This window comes from Mustelus asterias, chromosome 13 (assembly GCF_964213995.1).
Source record: "Mustelus asterias chromosome 13, sMusAst1.hap1.1, whole genome shotgun sequence".
Lineage (NCBI taxonomy): Eukaryota > Metazoa > Chordata > Chondrichthyes > Carcharhiniformes > Triakidae > Mustelus > Mustelus asterias.
Genome location: NC_135813.1, coordinates 81,713,594 through 81,732,012, shown reverse-complemented (window position 1 = coordinate 81,732,012; position 18,419 = coordinate 81,713,594). Strand labels below are relative to the sequence as shown.

The 18,419-nt window shown below is 44.0% G+C and overlaps 1 protein-coding gene across 1 annotated transcript in view; it reads left to right on the top strand.

Annotated features, from left to right (window-relative positions):
• Window positions 1-17,056, top strand: part of rimbp2b (RIMS binding protein 2b) — a 276,601-nt gene extending 259,545 nt beyond the window's left edge. The window contains exons 22-24 of the mRNA XM_078227134.1: window positions 3,768-3,839; window positions 5,611-5,745; window positions 16,903-17,056. Coding sequence (XP_078083260.1) covers window positions 3,768-3,839; window positions 5,611-5,745; window positions 16,903-16,914 — 219 coding nt within the window. The 3' untranslated portion in view covers window positions 16,915-17,056. The remainder of the gene's footprint in view (window positions 1-3,767; window positions 3,840-5,610; window positions 5,746-16,902) is intronic.
• The last annotated feature ends 1,363 nt before the right edge of the window (window positions 17,057-18,419 follow it).

Below are 18,419 nucleotides of genomic sequence, written 5' to 3'. Positions count from 1 at the left end.
GTGCCGCACTGTCAGAGGGTCAGCACTGAGGGAGTGCCGCACTGTCAGAGGGTCAGTACTGAGGGAGTGCTGCACTGTCAGAGGGTCAGCACTGAGGGAGTGCTGCACTGTCAGAGGGTCAGTACTGAGGGAGTGCTGCACTGTCAGAGGGTCAGTACTGAGGGAGTGCTGCACTGTCAGAGGGTCAGCACTGAGGGAGTGCTGCACTGTCATAGAATAAGTTGCGGTTCTCTGGGGTAGAAAACTTCAAAGATAGACAACCCTCCTTATCTTAAATGAGACCCTTTATTTGAAACTATGCCCCTTAGTTCTACATTTCCACTGTGAGAAGAAACATCTACCCTATCCAGCATCTTTTCTATCAACCCCCCTCAAAGTCTTCAATGGTTTCAATCGAAGTGCCTCTCATTCTTTAACCTCCAGTGAGTATGGACCAATTTGCTCAATGTTTCCTCATAAGACAAACCTCTTCATTCTAGGAATCAAATTAGTGAAGCTTCTCCGGGCTGCCTCCAGCACATATATATTACTCTTGGGCGGCACAGTGGTTAGCACGGCTGCCTCACAGCACCAGTGACCCGGGTTCAATTCCCGGCTTGGGTCACTGTCTGTGTGGAGTCTGCACATTCTCCCCGTGTCTGCGTGGGTTTCCTCCGGGTGCTCCAGTGTTCTCCCACAGTCCAAAAGACGTGCTGGTTAGGTGCATTGGCCGTGCTAAATTCTCCTTCCGTGTACCTGAACAGACACTGGAGTGTGGCGACTAGGGGATTTTCACAGTGACTTCATTGCAGTGTTAATGTAAGCCTACTTGTGACACTGATAAATTAATTAATTAAATCTGGAGACCAAGAGCTGGATTTGTGACATAGATTCTGGAAATGCAAGTTGGCCGTTCACACCCGAACCGTCACCTACCCCCATATCCACCAGATTCTAGTCTCGGCAAGGCTGGGCAGGGTTTGGCTTTGCCACCCTCCCTTGCAGGTTCTGGAGAGCATCAATGGAGTGTGGGTGCTGAGGTGGGCTGGTTAGCAAGCCAGCCTTAGTTCTCAGGGACATCGGCCCTCTCCACATCATTATTATACCCACAACCCTCACCCCCTCACACATCTGCCCCATGCCCCTTCATACCCCTATATCTCCTCAGAAACCTCTTGCACCCTCATGTCCTCTATGTCCCCTCCATGCGTCCTTCATAGCCACTCACCCTGTATCCACTATGGATAGATCTCAGGAGTCACAAAATAGTAATGGCAAACTTGCAAAATGTACTTGAAATAAAATTAAACTGTCGGGTGGCACGGTGGCACAGTGGTTAGCACTGCTGCTTCACGGCGCCAGGGACCCAGGTTCGAATCCCGGCTTGGGTCACTGTCTGTGTGGAGTTTGCACGTTCTCCCTGTGTCTGCATGGGTTTCCTCTCACAGTCTGAAAGACGTGCTGGTTAGGGTGCATTGACCTGAACAGGTGCTGGACTGTGGCGACTCGGGGAATTTCACAGTAGCTTCATTGCAGTATTAATGTAAGCCTCACTTGTGACTCATAAATAAACTTTAAAAACTTTAAAACTGTCAGTCAGACATAGCCATTCATACAGCACTGTCCCATTGAAAAAAAAATTAATCCCTTTAAGTGATCATTAAGATAGTAAAAAAACATGCATTGATAAACCACATCAAAGATAGCTAATCTTATATTAACCCATTAAAACTGTCAATCAAATCATGTTCTTAGTATTTGTGCAAAGACCCCTACTGAGCTACCTGATTCAAAAGGTTTTTAAAGTCAGCCAAGCATTCATAATGGGTTCAGCCAACTAAACTATTTCAGCTCCAGACAGTGGGGTTTATTAAAACTAAAGGGCCAGGTGGATCTTTTTTGAAGTTTATTCAGCAACAGGGCAATTGTTTCGAAGTTGTAGCACTCTGGACATTTAAATCAGATCATGGCAGAGGCATTCCCAGGCACTTTTTCTCCAGTTTTGAATGAATAATTGTACTTTTCCAATAGGAAAAGTACTTGAATGCATCTCCACATTTACACAGTTCTGCTCAATGTAATGGTCAACTAATGTTTGCAGGACAGAGCCACACATTTTCAATCACTGTCGTGCAAACACATCGCACTTACCGGATAACATCTAATAATGAGTTGTAAGAAGATTGTCATCTGTCACAATGTTCTTGATTCCTCAGCAGATTCCCTCAATGTTTTGAACTCTCATACCTGGCAGGTTTTCCAAAGGCTTCCAAAACCCACCTGACCTGACAAAAATACTGCGGGATGTAAAATAAAATCTTCCCCTGGGCCTGACAATAACAATCCAACATCACAGGCCACGTGAGCGGGTTTGCAACACAAACCTAACCTGCTGTGTGGCACTCTTTTAGAGGCAGCAAATCAAATTCTCGGTCCCATGACCTCAATTTTCCTGGTTCCTGCACCTTTCCCGGCTACTTTAGAACACAAAATACCAGTCACAAAACTGTCCTGAATCCTGTACTCCCCGTAGCAGTCTCACCAACACCCTGTACAATTGTAACAAGTCTTCCTTATTTTTATATTCAATTCCCAAAGATGTGCAGGTTAGATGGATTAGCCATGGGAACTATGGCGGGTTACAGGGATAGGGCCTGTGTATGAAACTCAGGTCAGAGAGTTGGTGCAGAATCAATGGCCTCACTATAAAGACCAACAAACCACTGGCTTCCCGAATTACTTGCTATACCTGCACACTAACCTTTTGTTGGGGCCAAAGCTTCCTGCAATTTCTCTCCAATTAAATAATATTCTGCACTTTGGGACATCCTGAGGTTATGAGAGAATTGTAGAAATCACAGAATTGTTAGAGCACAGAGGAGGCCATTTGGCCCATTGTGTCTGTACCAGCTCACCGAATGAGCAACTCACCTAGTGCCATTCTCCTGACATCTCCCTGTAGCCCTGCACATTTTTCCTTTTCAGATAAGTCCAATTTCATTGTGAATGCTTCCACCACACTCTCAGGCAGAGCATTCCAGATCTTAACCGCTTGCTGCGTGAAATTTGTTTTTGCCTCATGTCACTTTTATTTATTTTGCCAATTAGAATCATAGAACCCCTACATTGCAGAAGAGGCCATTCGGGCCATTGATTCTGCACCAACTCTCTGACAGAGTTTCATACACAGGCCCTATCCCTGTAACCCGCCATATTTCCCATGGCTAATCCATCTAACCTGCACATCTTTGGACTGTGAGAGGAAACTGGAGCACCTGGAGGAAACCCACACAGACACAGGGAGAATGTGCAAACTCCACACACACACTCATCCAAGGCTGGAATTGAACCCTGGTCCCTGGCGCTTTGAGGCAGCAGTACTAACCAGTGTGCCACCATGCCGCCCTGTTACAATTACTTTAAATCTGTGCCCTCTCATTCTCCATCTTTTCACAACTGGGAACAGTTTCTCCCTATCCACTCTGTCCAGACCCCTTATGATTTTGAATTCCTCCATCAAACCTAATCAAATGCAATTTTTTTCTTTCTTTTGGCAAGTGACACTTCATGAATAACCCCGAAAGTTGTTATTAACTTGTGTAAAGCTCCACATAAATACAAGTTGTTTCACACGGGTAGATTCCGACTGAGGTCCAAACCCCCAACACTTCCTTCATTCCCTGTTGCTGTTGCCAAATAACAAACAGGAAAGAATTTCCATCCATCACTTGAGTTTTTTTTACAGAAACAGGATGGTGTTGAAAGTTGTTCACGTTTCTCTGTTTCAGGCTGAGTTAACATTTTGTGCTGGAGACATCATCAGCGTCTGGGGAGAACTGGACGAAGATGGATTTTATTACGTAGGTTTAGCTTTCACAATATTTAAAATAAACTTAAAAGCTGTCCTTGTTTTATTGAACTGAGAACAAAAGTTAGCTTTATACGTGGAAAAACCCGTGGCCTTATTCATTCAATGTTCCCCAGGTTAACAGGAACCACACTTCAAAAAGTTATGAACAATTTTGGAAATCACAGTGTGAAATATGTAACTTCTATCTTCCAGGAATATTAGGCCGGAACTTATCACCCATACCTAACTGCTCTTGAGAAGGTTTTGATGCCAATGCCTTGAACTGCTGTAGTCCGTGTGTGCAGATACACCCACAGCGCTGTTAGGGAGGGAGTTCCTGGATTTTTCACCCAGTTAACAGTGATCATGTCCTACTCGGGACGGTCTGTGATTTGAAGGGGAACTTGCTGGTTGTGGTGTTCCCATGTGACTGCTGTCCTTGTCCTTCTAGATAGTAGAGGTTGTGGTTTTGGAAGGTGCTGTCGAAGGAGCCTTGGTGAGTTGCTGCAGTGCATCTTGTAGATGGTACACACGGCTGCCACTGGGCATCAGTGGTGGAGAGAGTGGATGTTTATAAAAACATGTTGTTGTTTCCTGGGGATAGCCCAAAGTGCTTCAAATTCAATTATTGATTTTTGAGTTGTAGTTGCTGTTACGTTGTTAGATGTAGAAACAGAACAATCCCACAAACAGCAAAATAGAACAAATAATACACGTTCAGAAGGGAATTGCTTTGTGCACAGAGGTATTAGGAATTATTGAGTTGGATGGGGTGACTAGGACAATGGCATCTGTCACCTACAGCCAATGGCAATTAAAGAGTAAATTATAGAAATATTTTTTTCTATGTTTTTGCCCCTTCCATGCCTTTGTAAAGTTCAAGGGAGGGATGTTGCAAGCACTGGGGTTTGATGGGTTTCTGGGCAGTTTGCAGGTTGCATCATGCAATGGGACAGACAGATCAGTGTGAAATCAGATCACTGACCTAAGCTTCCTCCAACCATTGTTGCTGCAAACATACTCCTACAATAGTGTCAAAGTCTGAATAAATCAAAGCGAGTGGAATGCTTAGAAAAGCTCAGCCTTTGTGCGTGCGCTCAGTACATTCTCACTAACCATTTGCTATCACTTTGATGCAGCTATTTTGATACGATTTATGTTTACAGTCCAGTAAGATTTGGTTAATCTGTACCTCAACTCCATTTACCCATGATGTGGAGATGCCCGCATTGGAGTGGGGTAAGCACAGTAAGAAGTCTCACAACACCAGGTTAAAGTCCAACAGTTTATTTGGTAGCACAAGCTTTCGGAGCGCTGCTTCTCCATCAGGTGCACACTGTTGTGTTGTGAGACTTCGTACTGTGCCCATTTACCCAGGTTTACTCCTCATCCATTAACAATCTGCACATCTGAATTTTTTTAATTTTAATTGATAAAATCACATCCACACTAATTGGTTTATTCTTTGCAACAGCTTTCTGCTTTTCTGAAACCTGTATCTTGTACTGTGCGGGTTTCTAAGAAGAGTTTTGTACAATTAGGTGGTTAAGAATTTGTAAACGAGTTGTGAGTTTCTCCCTGTGAGTTGCAGTGATGTGAAATTCACAAACTGAAAGGGTGGCAGAAGCGAATTCAGTCACTCTCGGAAGGAATTGGATAAAATCTTGAAGGGGAAAAGTTTGTTGGGTTATCAGGGAAGAGCCAGCACCATATGATGGGCCTAATGGTCTCCATGTGTGTTATAAGATCCGATGGGCTAATGTTGTGTCATTAACTTGCAGGGAGAAATCAATGGCCACAAGGGTCTGGTTCCTTCAAATTTCCTGGAAGAAGTGCCTGATGATGTTGAGGTTTATCTCTCTGAAGCCCCAGCCAGATACCCTCAAGATGCACCAGTGCGTATGAAAGGAAAAAGGGCAAGTATTTTACTCTCAAGTGGATTTAAATAAATCATCGACTCATTCAGGTTTTGCTTCATCCCATGACTGTTCTATTGGATTTATATTTTTGTTGTCTTTTCAACATTATTTTTGATGTAAACATTGAACATCATCTTTTGAGATTTGAAAGTTGGCCAGTTAGGATTGGATTGCTTCACTTTGCAGTCACTTGTGTGATTAACAAACTACCCTGGAGTTCCAGATCACCCTTAGTCATGAAGGGTAATGGATTATCCCCAATGCCTTTGCACCTCACCCATGGACCCGCTGTTTATCTGGGGTGGCTTTTATTGGCCTGGGCCAGTGGCTCTAGATTGTTCCCCAGTCAAGTCAGAATCGCACGCAGTCCCCATTAATGGTCTCACTTCACCTGGCCTGGGGAAACAGGCCCAATGTGGTGGTGGTCCCTTCATCAGGATGAGAAACTGAAGCAGAGTTGGCAGAGTACTTGCTCAGAAACTTCCCTTTCAACTTCCAATCACACAACTCTGGGATTAATCTGTATGGAAGTGTAAGGAATAAAACAAGGTTTTAAGGAAAGTTGGTGGTGTTGTGGTAATGACCCAAACTTTCTGGTTCCCCAGTGTTGTATTTAGGGGGCACCCCAATGATGCACTGGGGAATCTCTCCAGGAAATTCTCAGGTAAGGGTTCAACCAGCAATTGTCCAGAAGCACTAACTTCCTCTGGACGATTGCGCTGGGCTGGGAACCATCCGACAAAGTGATTTAAATCACCAAGCTCGGCTGGTTCTGCCAGTTTTACACTGGTAGTTACTCTGAAAGCATTAGAAGGAAAGAAATCATTTCTAACCCCAGAGTAACTAAACACCCAGACCCAGCCTCATAGGGGACACCACACACACACATGGCTCCAGAGCAGACTTCCCACACCACTCACCGATGACCTAACCCCCCCCCACTCCTCCAATTCCCTAACCCCCCCCCTTACTACTCACAACCCAGGCCCTCCCCTCCCAGCTCCCCCCCGCCACCCCGACCTCCCACACCATTGTGTGTCCCATCTCCACCCCCCCCAACCAATCTCTCGGTCCCTGTGGCAGGTGGCGAGGAAACCAACAAGAAGGAAAAGCATACTTGACCTCATCCTCACCAATCTACCTGCACATGACAGTATCGGTAGGAGTGACCCACCGCACAGTGCTGGTGGAGACAAGGTCCTGTCTTCACATCGAGGATACCCTCCATCGTGTTTGGTGGCACAAACACTGTGCTAAATGGGATAGACTTCAAACAGATCTAGCAATTCAAGACTGGCTGTTCATGAGGTGCTGTGGGCCATTAGCAGCAGAATTGTACTCAACTACAATCTGGGGATTAACCCTGGTTCAATGAAGAATACAGGAGTATATGCCAGGTGCAGATGCCACCTGGTGAAGCTACAACACTTGACTACTTATGTGCCAAACAGCATAAACAGCAAGTAATAGACAGAGCTAAGCAATTCCTCAACCAATGGAGATCTAAGTTCTGCAATCCTGCCACATCCAGTCGTGAATGGCTGTGGACAATTAAACAACTCACTGGAGGAGGAGGAAGTTCCATGAATGTCCCCATCGTCACTGATGGAGGAGCCCAGCACATCAGCGCAAAAGACAAGGCTGAAGTATTCACAGCAATCTTCAGCCAGAAGTGCTGAGTGGATGATCCATCTTGGCCTCTGGCAGTGTTCTCCAGCATCAGAAATGTCAGTCTTCAGCCAATTCGATTCACTCCACGTGATAGCAAAAAACAGCCGAAGGCACTGGATACTGCAAAGGCAATGGGACCTGGCAGTAGTACTGAAGACTTGTGCTGCAGAACTTGCTGCGCCCCTAGCCAAGCTGTTCCAGTACAGTTATAACACTGGCATCTACCCGGCAATGTGGAAAATTGCCCAGATATGTCCTGCACACAAAAAACAGGACAGATCCAACCCAGCTAATTACTGCACTCAGTCCAGTCAATCATCAGTAAAAAGTGATAGAAGGGGTCATAAACAGCACTGTCAAGTGGTACATACTCAGCAATAACCTGCTCACTGATGCTCAGTTTGCCAGGGACACTGAGCTCCTGACCTCATTACAGCCTTGGTTCAAACATGGACAAAAGAGTTGAATTCCAGAGGTGAGGTGAGAGTGACTGCCCTTGACATCAAGGCAGCATTTGACCGAGTGTGGCATCAAGGGCCCCGAGCAAAACTGGAGTCGATGGGAGTCAGGTTGGTTGGAATCATCCCTGGCACAAAGGAAGATGTTGTTGGAAGTCAATAATCTCAGTCCCAGGACATCACTGCAGGAATTCCTCAGGAGGTCCTAGGCCCAAACATCTTCAACTGCTTTATCAATGACCTTCCTTTCATCAGAAGGTCAGATGTGTGAATGTTGGCTGATGACTGCACAATGCTCAACACCATTTGCAACTCCTCAGAAACTGAAGGTGTCTGTATGCATTTGCAGCAAGACCTGGACAACATTCTGGCTTCGGCTGGTAAGTGGCAAATAACATTTTTGTCACACAAGTGCCAGGCAATGATTTTTTTCATTCTTTCATAGGGTATGGGCATCACTGGCTGGCCAGCATTTATTGCCCATTCCTAATTGTCCTTCAGAAAGTGCTGGTGTTCTGCCTTCTTGAGCCACTGCAGTCCATGTGGTGTAGGTACATCTACAGTGCTGTTAGGGAGTTCCAGGATTTTGACCCAGCGACAGTGAAGGAACGGGATATATTTCCAAGTCAGGATGGTGAGTGACTTGGAGGGGAACTTGCAGGTGGTGATGTTCTCAAATGTTTGCTGCCCTTGTCCTTCTAAGCGGTGGAGGCCACGGGCTTGGAAGGTGCTGTTGAAGGAGCCTTGGTGAGTTGCTGCAGTGCATCTTGTAGATGGTACACACTGCTGCCACTGTGTGTCAGTGGTGGAGGGAGTGGATGTTTGAGGTGATGTTGATCAAGCGGGTTGCTTTGCCCTGGATGGTGTTGGGCTTATTGAGTGTTGTTGGAGCTGCACTCATCCAGGCAAGTAGACAATATTCCATCACACTCCTGACTTGTGCCCTGTAGATTATGGATAGACTTTGTGAAGTCAGGAAGTGAGTTACATCTCCAACAAAAAAGTATTGCAACATGTCCATAGATATTCAATGATGTGGAGGTGTCGGCGTTGGACTGGGGTGGACACAATAAGAAGTCTCACAACACCAGGTTAAAGTCTAACAGGTTAATTTGGAATCACGAGCTTTCGGAGTGTCGCTCCTTCCTCAGGTGAGGAAGGAGCAGCGCTCCAAAAGCTAGTGATTCCAAATAAATCTGTTGGACTTTAATCTGGTGTTGTGAGACTTCGCACTGTAGATATTCAATAGCATTACTATCACTGAATCCTCCACTATCAACATCCTGGGGGTCACCAGTGACCAGAGACAGAACTGGACTAGATATAGAAATATTGTGGTTACAAGAGCAGGTTAGAGGCTAGGAATCCTGTGGCAAGTAACTCACTTTCTGACTCCTCAAACCCAAGAATCCCTCCGTGCAGTGTCCGTGTTGTGTCTTAGCAACACATTCGATTAGTTCCACTCAATTCCTCTCTTTCTGTGAGACAACTAAATTAACTTCAGCGCTGACCCTAATTTGGAACTCTGCTTTCTGTGGGTTCCTCCTGTGATATGAAGTATGCTGGATCCTTAAAGAAATCCAGGATGTTTAAAAAGGGCAACGTGAAGAAGTTAGGAAGAAGACAAAAGATGCAAAGCTGCATTTGTGTTGGGGGTGGCGAGCAGGGCTTCACACACACCGCCAGCAATAAGATCTGAAACTTTAGAAAAATTACCAAGTTACTCTGTACAAGCTGGTGTCAATGTACACATGGCTTTGCTGTGATATAGGATGAGATATTTTTAATACGCAGATCATTTTCCATAGTAACTAAACTAGTCATTATATTTTAATCAGTTATTAATAAGGCACCGTGTAGTGTTTATTCTGACGTGGCTGAATGTTGGTGTTTTTAATGTTATTGCAGTGAAGGGAGTCATTCTCACTCAGCCATTGTTGTCAGGGTCACTGCAATATCTGCTTTCTATGGTATTACCGCTTCATGCATTCCCTACCTGCCAATCTCACCTGTATCTGTAATTTACCTGTGAATCAATTGATCAATTATTTTGCTTTCAGACATTTAATTCATTGAATGCATGGGATTTCCCTCAGAGAGGGGAATATGTTCTGCAAGTTTAAGATTGGAATAATTATAACTCGATGCAAGCAGGTCCTTTATTGGATTAAAGTTCAGTTCAGTCGCCTCTGCTGTGGAAAGTCTCACTAACACCAGACTAACAGCTGCTGTGAGACGGGAATCAGCCCATTTGGAGGCTAGTTGCGCAAATGTCATCGATTGGAAATGAGGAATGTGTATAATAACAGAGAGAGAATCACATCACGCCCCTGGCAAGCCTGTTTCCACCATTGGCAGTATTTTGCAGAGGGCTCTTGCCCAGTGGATAGAGAGCCAGCACTCAGTGCCAATCAGGCCATCAGCAGACCTTCCCCGTTATCAAAGAGCCCAGGGATGGAAGGCCCGCCCGCTGGCAATTGTTGGCCAGAGACTGGTATCTCTTCCTTGCTCGGTAGCGCCTCTGGAGGACAGAAGCTGCTGCCGGTGCAACATCAATCTGAGCCTGGGATCTCCAGTGGATCCAGGCACAAGTGAGTGATGGCAGAGTGTATGTCACAGGGGAGGAGGGTGCCGGCAGCAAGGGCAGAGGGCAGCTCTCTGTGGCTCTTCTCTTCCTGATGCCAGGTCCCTTGGATAAAGCACAGGACATCCCCACCCCCACCCGAAGGCTATACTTATCCTGCTCCCAGCATGGCGCTAATTGCCCACTGCAGGACCTCGATTGGGAAGTCCATCCATGAGCTTGATTGAGGTGGAGGTGGGAAGGCCCCACTGTCAGCTTCCTGCCTGATTGAATGCCCCCTGTCGTCAAACTCGCCCCGGGGAGAGTGTTAAATTCCACTCCCCCACTTGCACCATCAACCCGCTCCCCATCTCCTACCCACAATTTCCCCAAGAGAGGCAAAATATCAGAACAGAACAAATCAGGAAGTCGTAAATCTGGAATATTCCTCTCCCCTGGTGTAGGGTGAATAAGCAAGTTCTGATTGGCCCAGTGACTGACATCACCAATCCCAGTCAACCCATAACTCCCAGATGGTGGGAATTCTTCCAGAAATGAATTAAAGACTCACCATTAATCTGGAAAATAACGATGTGTGAAAGAGGAAAGTGAAGAATGGTCATGGTGAACAATCCCAGTTTCCATCGCTCCGCTAGTGGTGGCCCTGCCTTCAGTCGCTAAGCTCCTAAACTCTGGAATTCTCTGGCTCTCTCCCTAGCTGTTCCACCTTTCAGACACTGTTTAAAATCTGCCTCTTCGAACAAGTTTTTGGTCAGCTGTCCTCACCTCTCCCTGCATGACTCAATGTCAAATTTTGTTAATTGCTTCTGTCAAGTGCTTGGTACATTTCACTGTGTTGAAGGTGCTATATAAATGCATGTTGTTGTTGTAGTTTGTGTTTTATTTTCCCTTCCACTTTGCTTCAGTCTCTAAATCCCTTTGGAGCAGAATCCTCCGAGCTGTTTCTGTACACGTTCAGTGCTCTCTGTTTGTATCTGTGTGTGCTTGCATTGGCTACGCTCAGCAGTGTTATCTGAAATAATCACCCGAGCATAGATGGGATTTCTGACAGTGTATATGTAATTTACGGAACACGGAGTAGGTCCGTGTGCATTCATTCAGGTAATGAGCAGAGTATTCGAACAGTGCTGTGTGTGTATCCTTGTTACTGAGAGCCTTCCCTCGTTCACCAATATGGAACAGGCAACCTGTCTTCATCAGCTGCCGTCCCCAAATTATTCCAGTTTTTTCAAAACCTCCTCACAAATAAATTGCTTTCCTGGGAATATCCCATTCTCGCCATAGAAACCAATACAATCCAGTCCGCACACTTCAGAGTACTTCATTATGCATAAAGTATTTTCGTGGGCAGGATAAGGAGGCCACTTATTCCTTGGAAAATACATTTCTCAATGGGATAAGGAAGCAGAGAGGATTTGAGGATACAAACAGAGGAATCATTGAAGGTAACAGCACAGGTCATTACACAAAGCAGCAAAGCAAGGAGTTCCATTTCTAGACAGGCAGAGTTGTATTAAACCTTGTTTAGGCCACACCTCATAGAATCCTACAGTGCAGGAGGCCATTCGGCCCATAGAGTTTGCACTGACCACAATCCTACCCAGGCCTTATTCCCATAACCCCATGCATTTACCATAGCTAGTCCCCCTGACATTAAGGGGCAATTTAGCATGGCCAATCATCTAACCCGTACATTTTTGCACTGTGGGAGGAAACTGGACACCCGGAGGAAACCCATGCAGACACGTGCAGACTCCACAGACAGTGACCCAAGCCGGGAATTGAACCCGGGTCCCTGGCGCTGTGAGGCAGCAATGCTAACCACTGTGCCGCCGTGCCATAGTGGAATATCCTGTGGACAGTTCTGGTACCTGTATTATACAAAGGGTATTGAGGCACTGAAAAGATACAGCAAAAGATTTTCAAGGGCAATACCAAAACTGAGGCGCCATAACTGTCAGGAAAGATTAAACAGGCTGAGGAGTTTCTCACTGGAAAAAAGATTTGAGGTGAGACCAGATAGCAGTCTATAAGATCACAAAAGCATCTGATAGGTTAGATGTGGAAAAGGTGTTTCTGCTTGTTGGGGGAGACCAGAACCAAAAGCCACAAACATCAGACAGTCACTAATAAATCCAATAGGAAATTCAGAGAAACTTAAGTTAAAGTTTATTTATTAGTCGCAAGTAGGCTTACATTAACACTGCAACGAAGTTACTGTGAAATTCCCCTCGTCGCCTGTTCAGGTACACTGAGGGAGAATTTAACATGGCCAATGCACCCAAGCAGCATGTCTTGCGGATTGTGGGAGGAAACTAGAGCACCCAGAGGAAACCCACGCAGACACGGGGAGAACGTGCAAACTCCACACAGACAGTGACCCAAGCCGGGAATCAAACCTGGGTCCCTGGCGCTGTGAAGCAGCAGTGCTAACCACTGTGCCACCGTGCCTTTCTCTACCCAAAGAGCAACTAGAATGTGAAATTCGCTACTATAAAAATGTCTGAAGTGAACAACATAGATGCCTTCAAGAGGAGACCAGATAAACACATGGGAGAGCAAGGAGTTAAAGGGTTATGTGCTCAGGTTAAATGAAGAAAAGTACAAGGATGTTTGTGTGGAGCATAAGCAACAGCATACACCAGCTGGGCTGTTTCTGTACTTTGAATTTCACAAGAATGGCTCCAGGGCTGAGGAGCATGGATAGATTGAGAAGTTGGGGATGTTTTCCTTGGAGAAGAGACAGTCGAGAGGAGGTTTGATAGAGATATTCAAAATCAGGAGGGGTCCGGACAGAGTAGATAGGGAGCAACTCTTCCCATTGGCCAGAGGACACAGGTTGAAACTGAGTGACAAAAGCGGCAATGACAACACAAGGATAAACTTTTTCACGCAGTGAGTGGTTAGGATGTGGAACGCACTGCCTGAGAGCGCAGAGGAGGCGGAGCCAGTCGAGGAATTCTACAGGCAGTGGATTATTATTTGAAAAAGGAGAATGTGAAGGTGTGGGTAGGGGATGGGGGAGTGGCACCAGCTGAATTGCTCCTTTAGAGTTGTCGGCACAGATAGGATGGGCTGAATGGCCTCCTTGGGGGCTGTAACCATTGCGCAAGTTTACGTGACTAAACATTGCTAAGAGATAAGGTGCAACTTATCCCACTACAATCACAGGCTGCCCTTTTGAAAAGATGAAAAAGCATTTCATTTTGAGTGCAAACATTTTTTTTAAATCACGCAAAAAGCTGAATTGAAGCAGCCAGTAAAGCAAACAAATTCTTAAAACATTACCATGAGAATTCCAGTTAGTTACTGTGTTGGACCCAACATCTCAGTTAGAATGTAGGTAGAAATCTCTCTGGGTTTGAGACTGGGATGGCCTGTCTTTTTTTTATAAAATACGAGTAACAATGTTTGTTGGGGTTTTGATTTTTTCATTTCAGTATCATCATTGCAACTTTTTCTGTTTTGTTTCTTTGCTCATCTGCTGGGAACAGAAGAAGAGTGTTCATTTCACATCTTAATAAACGCACTGTAACCTTCACGTAAGTGAGCAACTGAAGATACCTATAGCAGGAGCTCCTGTAGGTCTGATGCAGCTAAGCCCGATTTAGAAATGATTGTGAAAGAAAAACATTCTTCCCCAAAAGTGATCTTGTGAATGTTCATTCATTCTGCACACTAAATCCACCTGAAATAACTTTTTTTTTAAATCATTTTCATTTGCCTAAGATCACAGGTTACTATTTGGGTCTGTTATCTCTATCATTGTAGCAGACTATTCATTGGTCTCTTTTGTTTTAGCTGAAAGACTAATCCAAGACTTTGGGGAACACTTTTTCTTTCAAGACCTGCTGTTTTGTTTTCCTCTTTAAAGCCAAGACAAGTAGATTTGTTCAGTTTGAGCTGCTAGATGCATTAGACAAATCTCACCTATGGTATCTTCAGGTGTGTAATATTTTGTGCGGAGTCAGAGAGTAGTCCTTTGTGTGTTTTAAAAATCCGTGTGCAGCTTCTGGTTTTCATTTATCCTTTAACACAATCCCTTTCTACATTTAAAAAAAAACTAATCAAATCGTATGATACACACTAGGTCCCTGGTGAAAACACGCCAAGGAGGGCTCCGTCTCCAACTGTACATCCCCATCACCACTCTGGAGCTGCTATTGTAGATGGGCCAGACAGCCCAATCTGGGGCAGAGATATGGCTTCAAAAAAGAAAAAGGGACTGTTATCAAAAGGAAAGAAACTGCTGAGGAAGCTTGGTGGAGTGAAGTGATTCTTGTGTATTCCGAATAATCATGCACTTCCACTGTCTTATTTCCAAATGGTGTTATAGCTGCCCTTTACAGTTTTGCCTTAGAGATACACAATGATCATTTTATTTTAAACTCATTGCCCAGTGATGGAGAAGGTATATGTTGTATGTGGTGTCTGTATTCATTATCCCTCTTCCCACCGAAAGCCATTCGTTCAAAACTGTGAAAGTCTTGTGTTTGCCTACCTGGGTCAGTGTCCAGTGTTCCCCTCTTTTTCTCTGGAATATGGCCGTACCTATCCATTCCACAGTGAAGTTTCATCATCTTAACAACATAAAACTGCAGAGCAAATTAGCAAGCCCCTTTCTCTTTGTTATTTAATGCATTTCATACCACGTACATGAAAATGCATGCTTTTCCCTCAAAATGTATACTTTATATCAGTTTTTGTGTCCTAAACTGGTTAAAATTGGTATATGTTCTTGATAAAATAATGGCATGCAAACTGTGCAAAAAAAAACAGCAGGTGCAAGACCGATGTTAAGTAAAACATATCTTTAATGTGTTCACTCCAGAGTTTTTATTCCATATTGCCTCGTCCCCATCAAATTGCAGCTGATAGGTTGTTTTAAGAGCAACAGCAGCTTTGTATTACAAAAAACCAATTGCTTGGCTGAATAATGTTTTTTACATGCTGGACAGGAGTGATCTTTACACCCCATCAGGTATGGATACAGAAGTATGCAAATGAACATTAACCAGCCAATTAAACAGATTTCGTACATTCTTTTAGTTTAGTACAATGACATTTAACTGATGTTTCTCTTTTGTACATCGGATCATTTGTAAATTCTTGTTTTTACTGTTTCTATACATTATTTACAGATTGCCTTCCTTTTTGTAAAATATCCTTCCAATGAAATGATGCTACCCTCTCCCCAGGTTGTGACTACAACAATCAGACTACAGTGTAAAGTATTGTAAATTACTGCTGTATTCACATGCTATCCTTACTGAAGAGCTAATCAGCCTTTAATATGTTTGTGGTAACAGATGTGGGTGCATGCATGTGTAAATTTATTCATGTGTAAAAAGTTTTTATAAATAAATGATTTGATTTTTTGTAGAATAACCTATTTCTCTATTGTATATGTTGTGCCTTGGGCGTTTACTGGCAACGGATTCCCCAAGTTGGAAAATGATGTCGATAGACATCTCCATGAAACATGTCTTTACTTGACACCTGCTTTCAAGTTATGTTCATTAGGCCACTGATGGATATTACAGCACAGGAGGCCAGTCAGCCCTTTGCACCCTGTGCTAATGCTCACTCAACCACAGCAATCTCTCTCAGCCTTACTTCCAAGCAAGGGTATTTTTTTCTCGATTCAAATCTTACATTTATTGACTGTCAGCTACAATGGCCAACAAAACATTACAGCCACAGATCAGAATTTCTAATGAAGTCAGTATATAATGAATAACTTGTTCTGAACTCCTTATGCAATGAATAATTAGCAAAATATGAGCCAAGATTAATTAGCCCAATGGTGGAGTTCTATCAGATGCAGGCAGCAGGGGTGTAATCAAGTTTTAAATATCAAATTAACTACAGCTGCTCAATAGCACTTCATTGTGGTGGTGTTATGGTGAGAAGTACCATTTCCCTTACTGAGCAGTAATGGGGACAGGCTGACCACTTGGTGCACGGCCCAGGAACACCAAGGTTGAAACCAATAAAAAGGAATGAAACAAAATAAAACAGCTCACAGTGATTAGATGTTGTCAAGCCTGCTTTTTTTTTTACAGACAGAAGACAATGCAAATTCTTACATCCGGGCAACTGTAGGATATTTCACATCTGGAAACTCGACTCCATTCAAATTGTCCCCATAACCATTCATGCACTATTCAATGGAGAGCTTACGAGTCAAGGAAGAAAAAATAAAACAAATACTTGAAGTTAAATCGGTGTTTATTCATTAATGATATGTTGTATTGGAAAATCAAGGTCCAGTTCATCAGTGTAGCACTATTAACCCTTCATCTGCTTTCCATAATTCCAATAATTTTCAACCAAGACACTTTATAATCAAAAATGTTTTAAGAATGTTCATGCAGTTGAGAACATTTTGTTAACCAATTTTAATCAGTTTTACTAATCCTGACTATTTTTTCACTTCAGGTAGATGCCTAATAGGCAGGAGTCACCGAGAACATATTCCACAAGACAGCAGCCCCGAAATGGCGACTGACTGGCCACATCTACAGTATACTCGGAAGGAACAGCATTTTCTTTCTGCTTTCTTTTCTAAATTAAAAATTGGGTCTACGACGAGGATCTCTCCATTCCCCTCTGGAGGGTGCTATTTTTTTTAAAGGCAGTTTTTAAAAATATATATTTTTGTTACAAATTACTCCAGCAACCTTCAAGCCCAATTGTTGTCAAGCCGAATGGATCAACAAACGTGATGGTGAGATGGTCATGGTTTGTGAACTGGGGCAAGAGCAATATCCTTACCTCCCCTACGCTGGAGATGCTGGGAACTCGCAGCGTGGAGCTTTTGAAATGGGTACCAGCTGTGGAATTGCAGTCATTGGCTATTTTCAAAGAAGGATGGTTTTAGGAAAAAGAGAAATTTAGAAATGGAGCCAAACTTCAGAGTGGTTTAGTGAAGGGATAAGATAACCCGGTTTAAATAATTGCTCCCTCCTAATCCTTCTTCGTCATTTCGAGTGAGTGTCTCAGTTGGCAGCACACTGAGATCTAGACCTTTGCCTCAGTGAAGGAAATCAATGGAAGCTGTGACATCTGGGCTGCATCTTCAACAACTAAAATTAAGAATGTGTGTGCGGGAACAACAATGACATTGCTCACAACACATGAAGCTATCCAGCGGGAACCACCTCAATTGAAGGAGCCCGTTGTCTTTTATTTCCACCCCCATTTTACAAGATCCATGTCTCTTGTAAACAAAAAATGCTCATGAAAGATAAAACTTAAACGAACTGCCCCTCCTCTCCCCTAAGGAACAAATTTACAGGGCAGTGGGAATACAGTCAAGGGACTAATTGGATAACTCCTAGCATTGGCATGATGGACTGAATGGCCTCCTCCTTTGCTGTGTGATTCTACAAAAACATTATTGATACTGATGTTGTCAGCAAAACATTCTGTATACTCACCCACTCTGGTTCCAAACCCAACTTTGGCTGTTCTTCCATTTTTCCCCTACCCGCATCACTGTTCTATATCTGTATAGTTCCCTTCCAACTGTTTCCATTGGCATCAACAAGTTCCCATAAAGTCTTAAGTGCACAGCAGACTGAGTTTAAAAGTCTTTTCATGAGGAAAGCGCCAAGCCAAGGCAGAAACTCTTGGTGAACCTGTGCAAGTTATTCTAAATATTTCTCATTGTGACTGGATTTGAAGTCTGCACGGATCACAGGCAGCAGACGCGTATTATGATCATTAGCTTTCAGCAATGTACCCAAGGTGAAACAATCCCCAGTTAGTGCTGTAAGGGTGGGCTGGGATTCATTGTGGGCGGGATGGAAAATCCAGAGGCAAGCAAGCCTCTGTTGACTTTAGGCGGGAATTCAGAGTCCTACCATGGGCCGGACTGCAAATTCCAGGCCATGGTTTTGTAATACAAAACTAATTTGGTAAATTTTGTTTGGAAAGAAATGCTCAAAGATCAT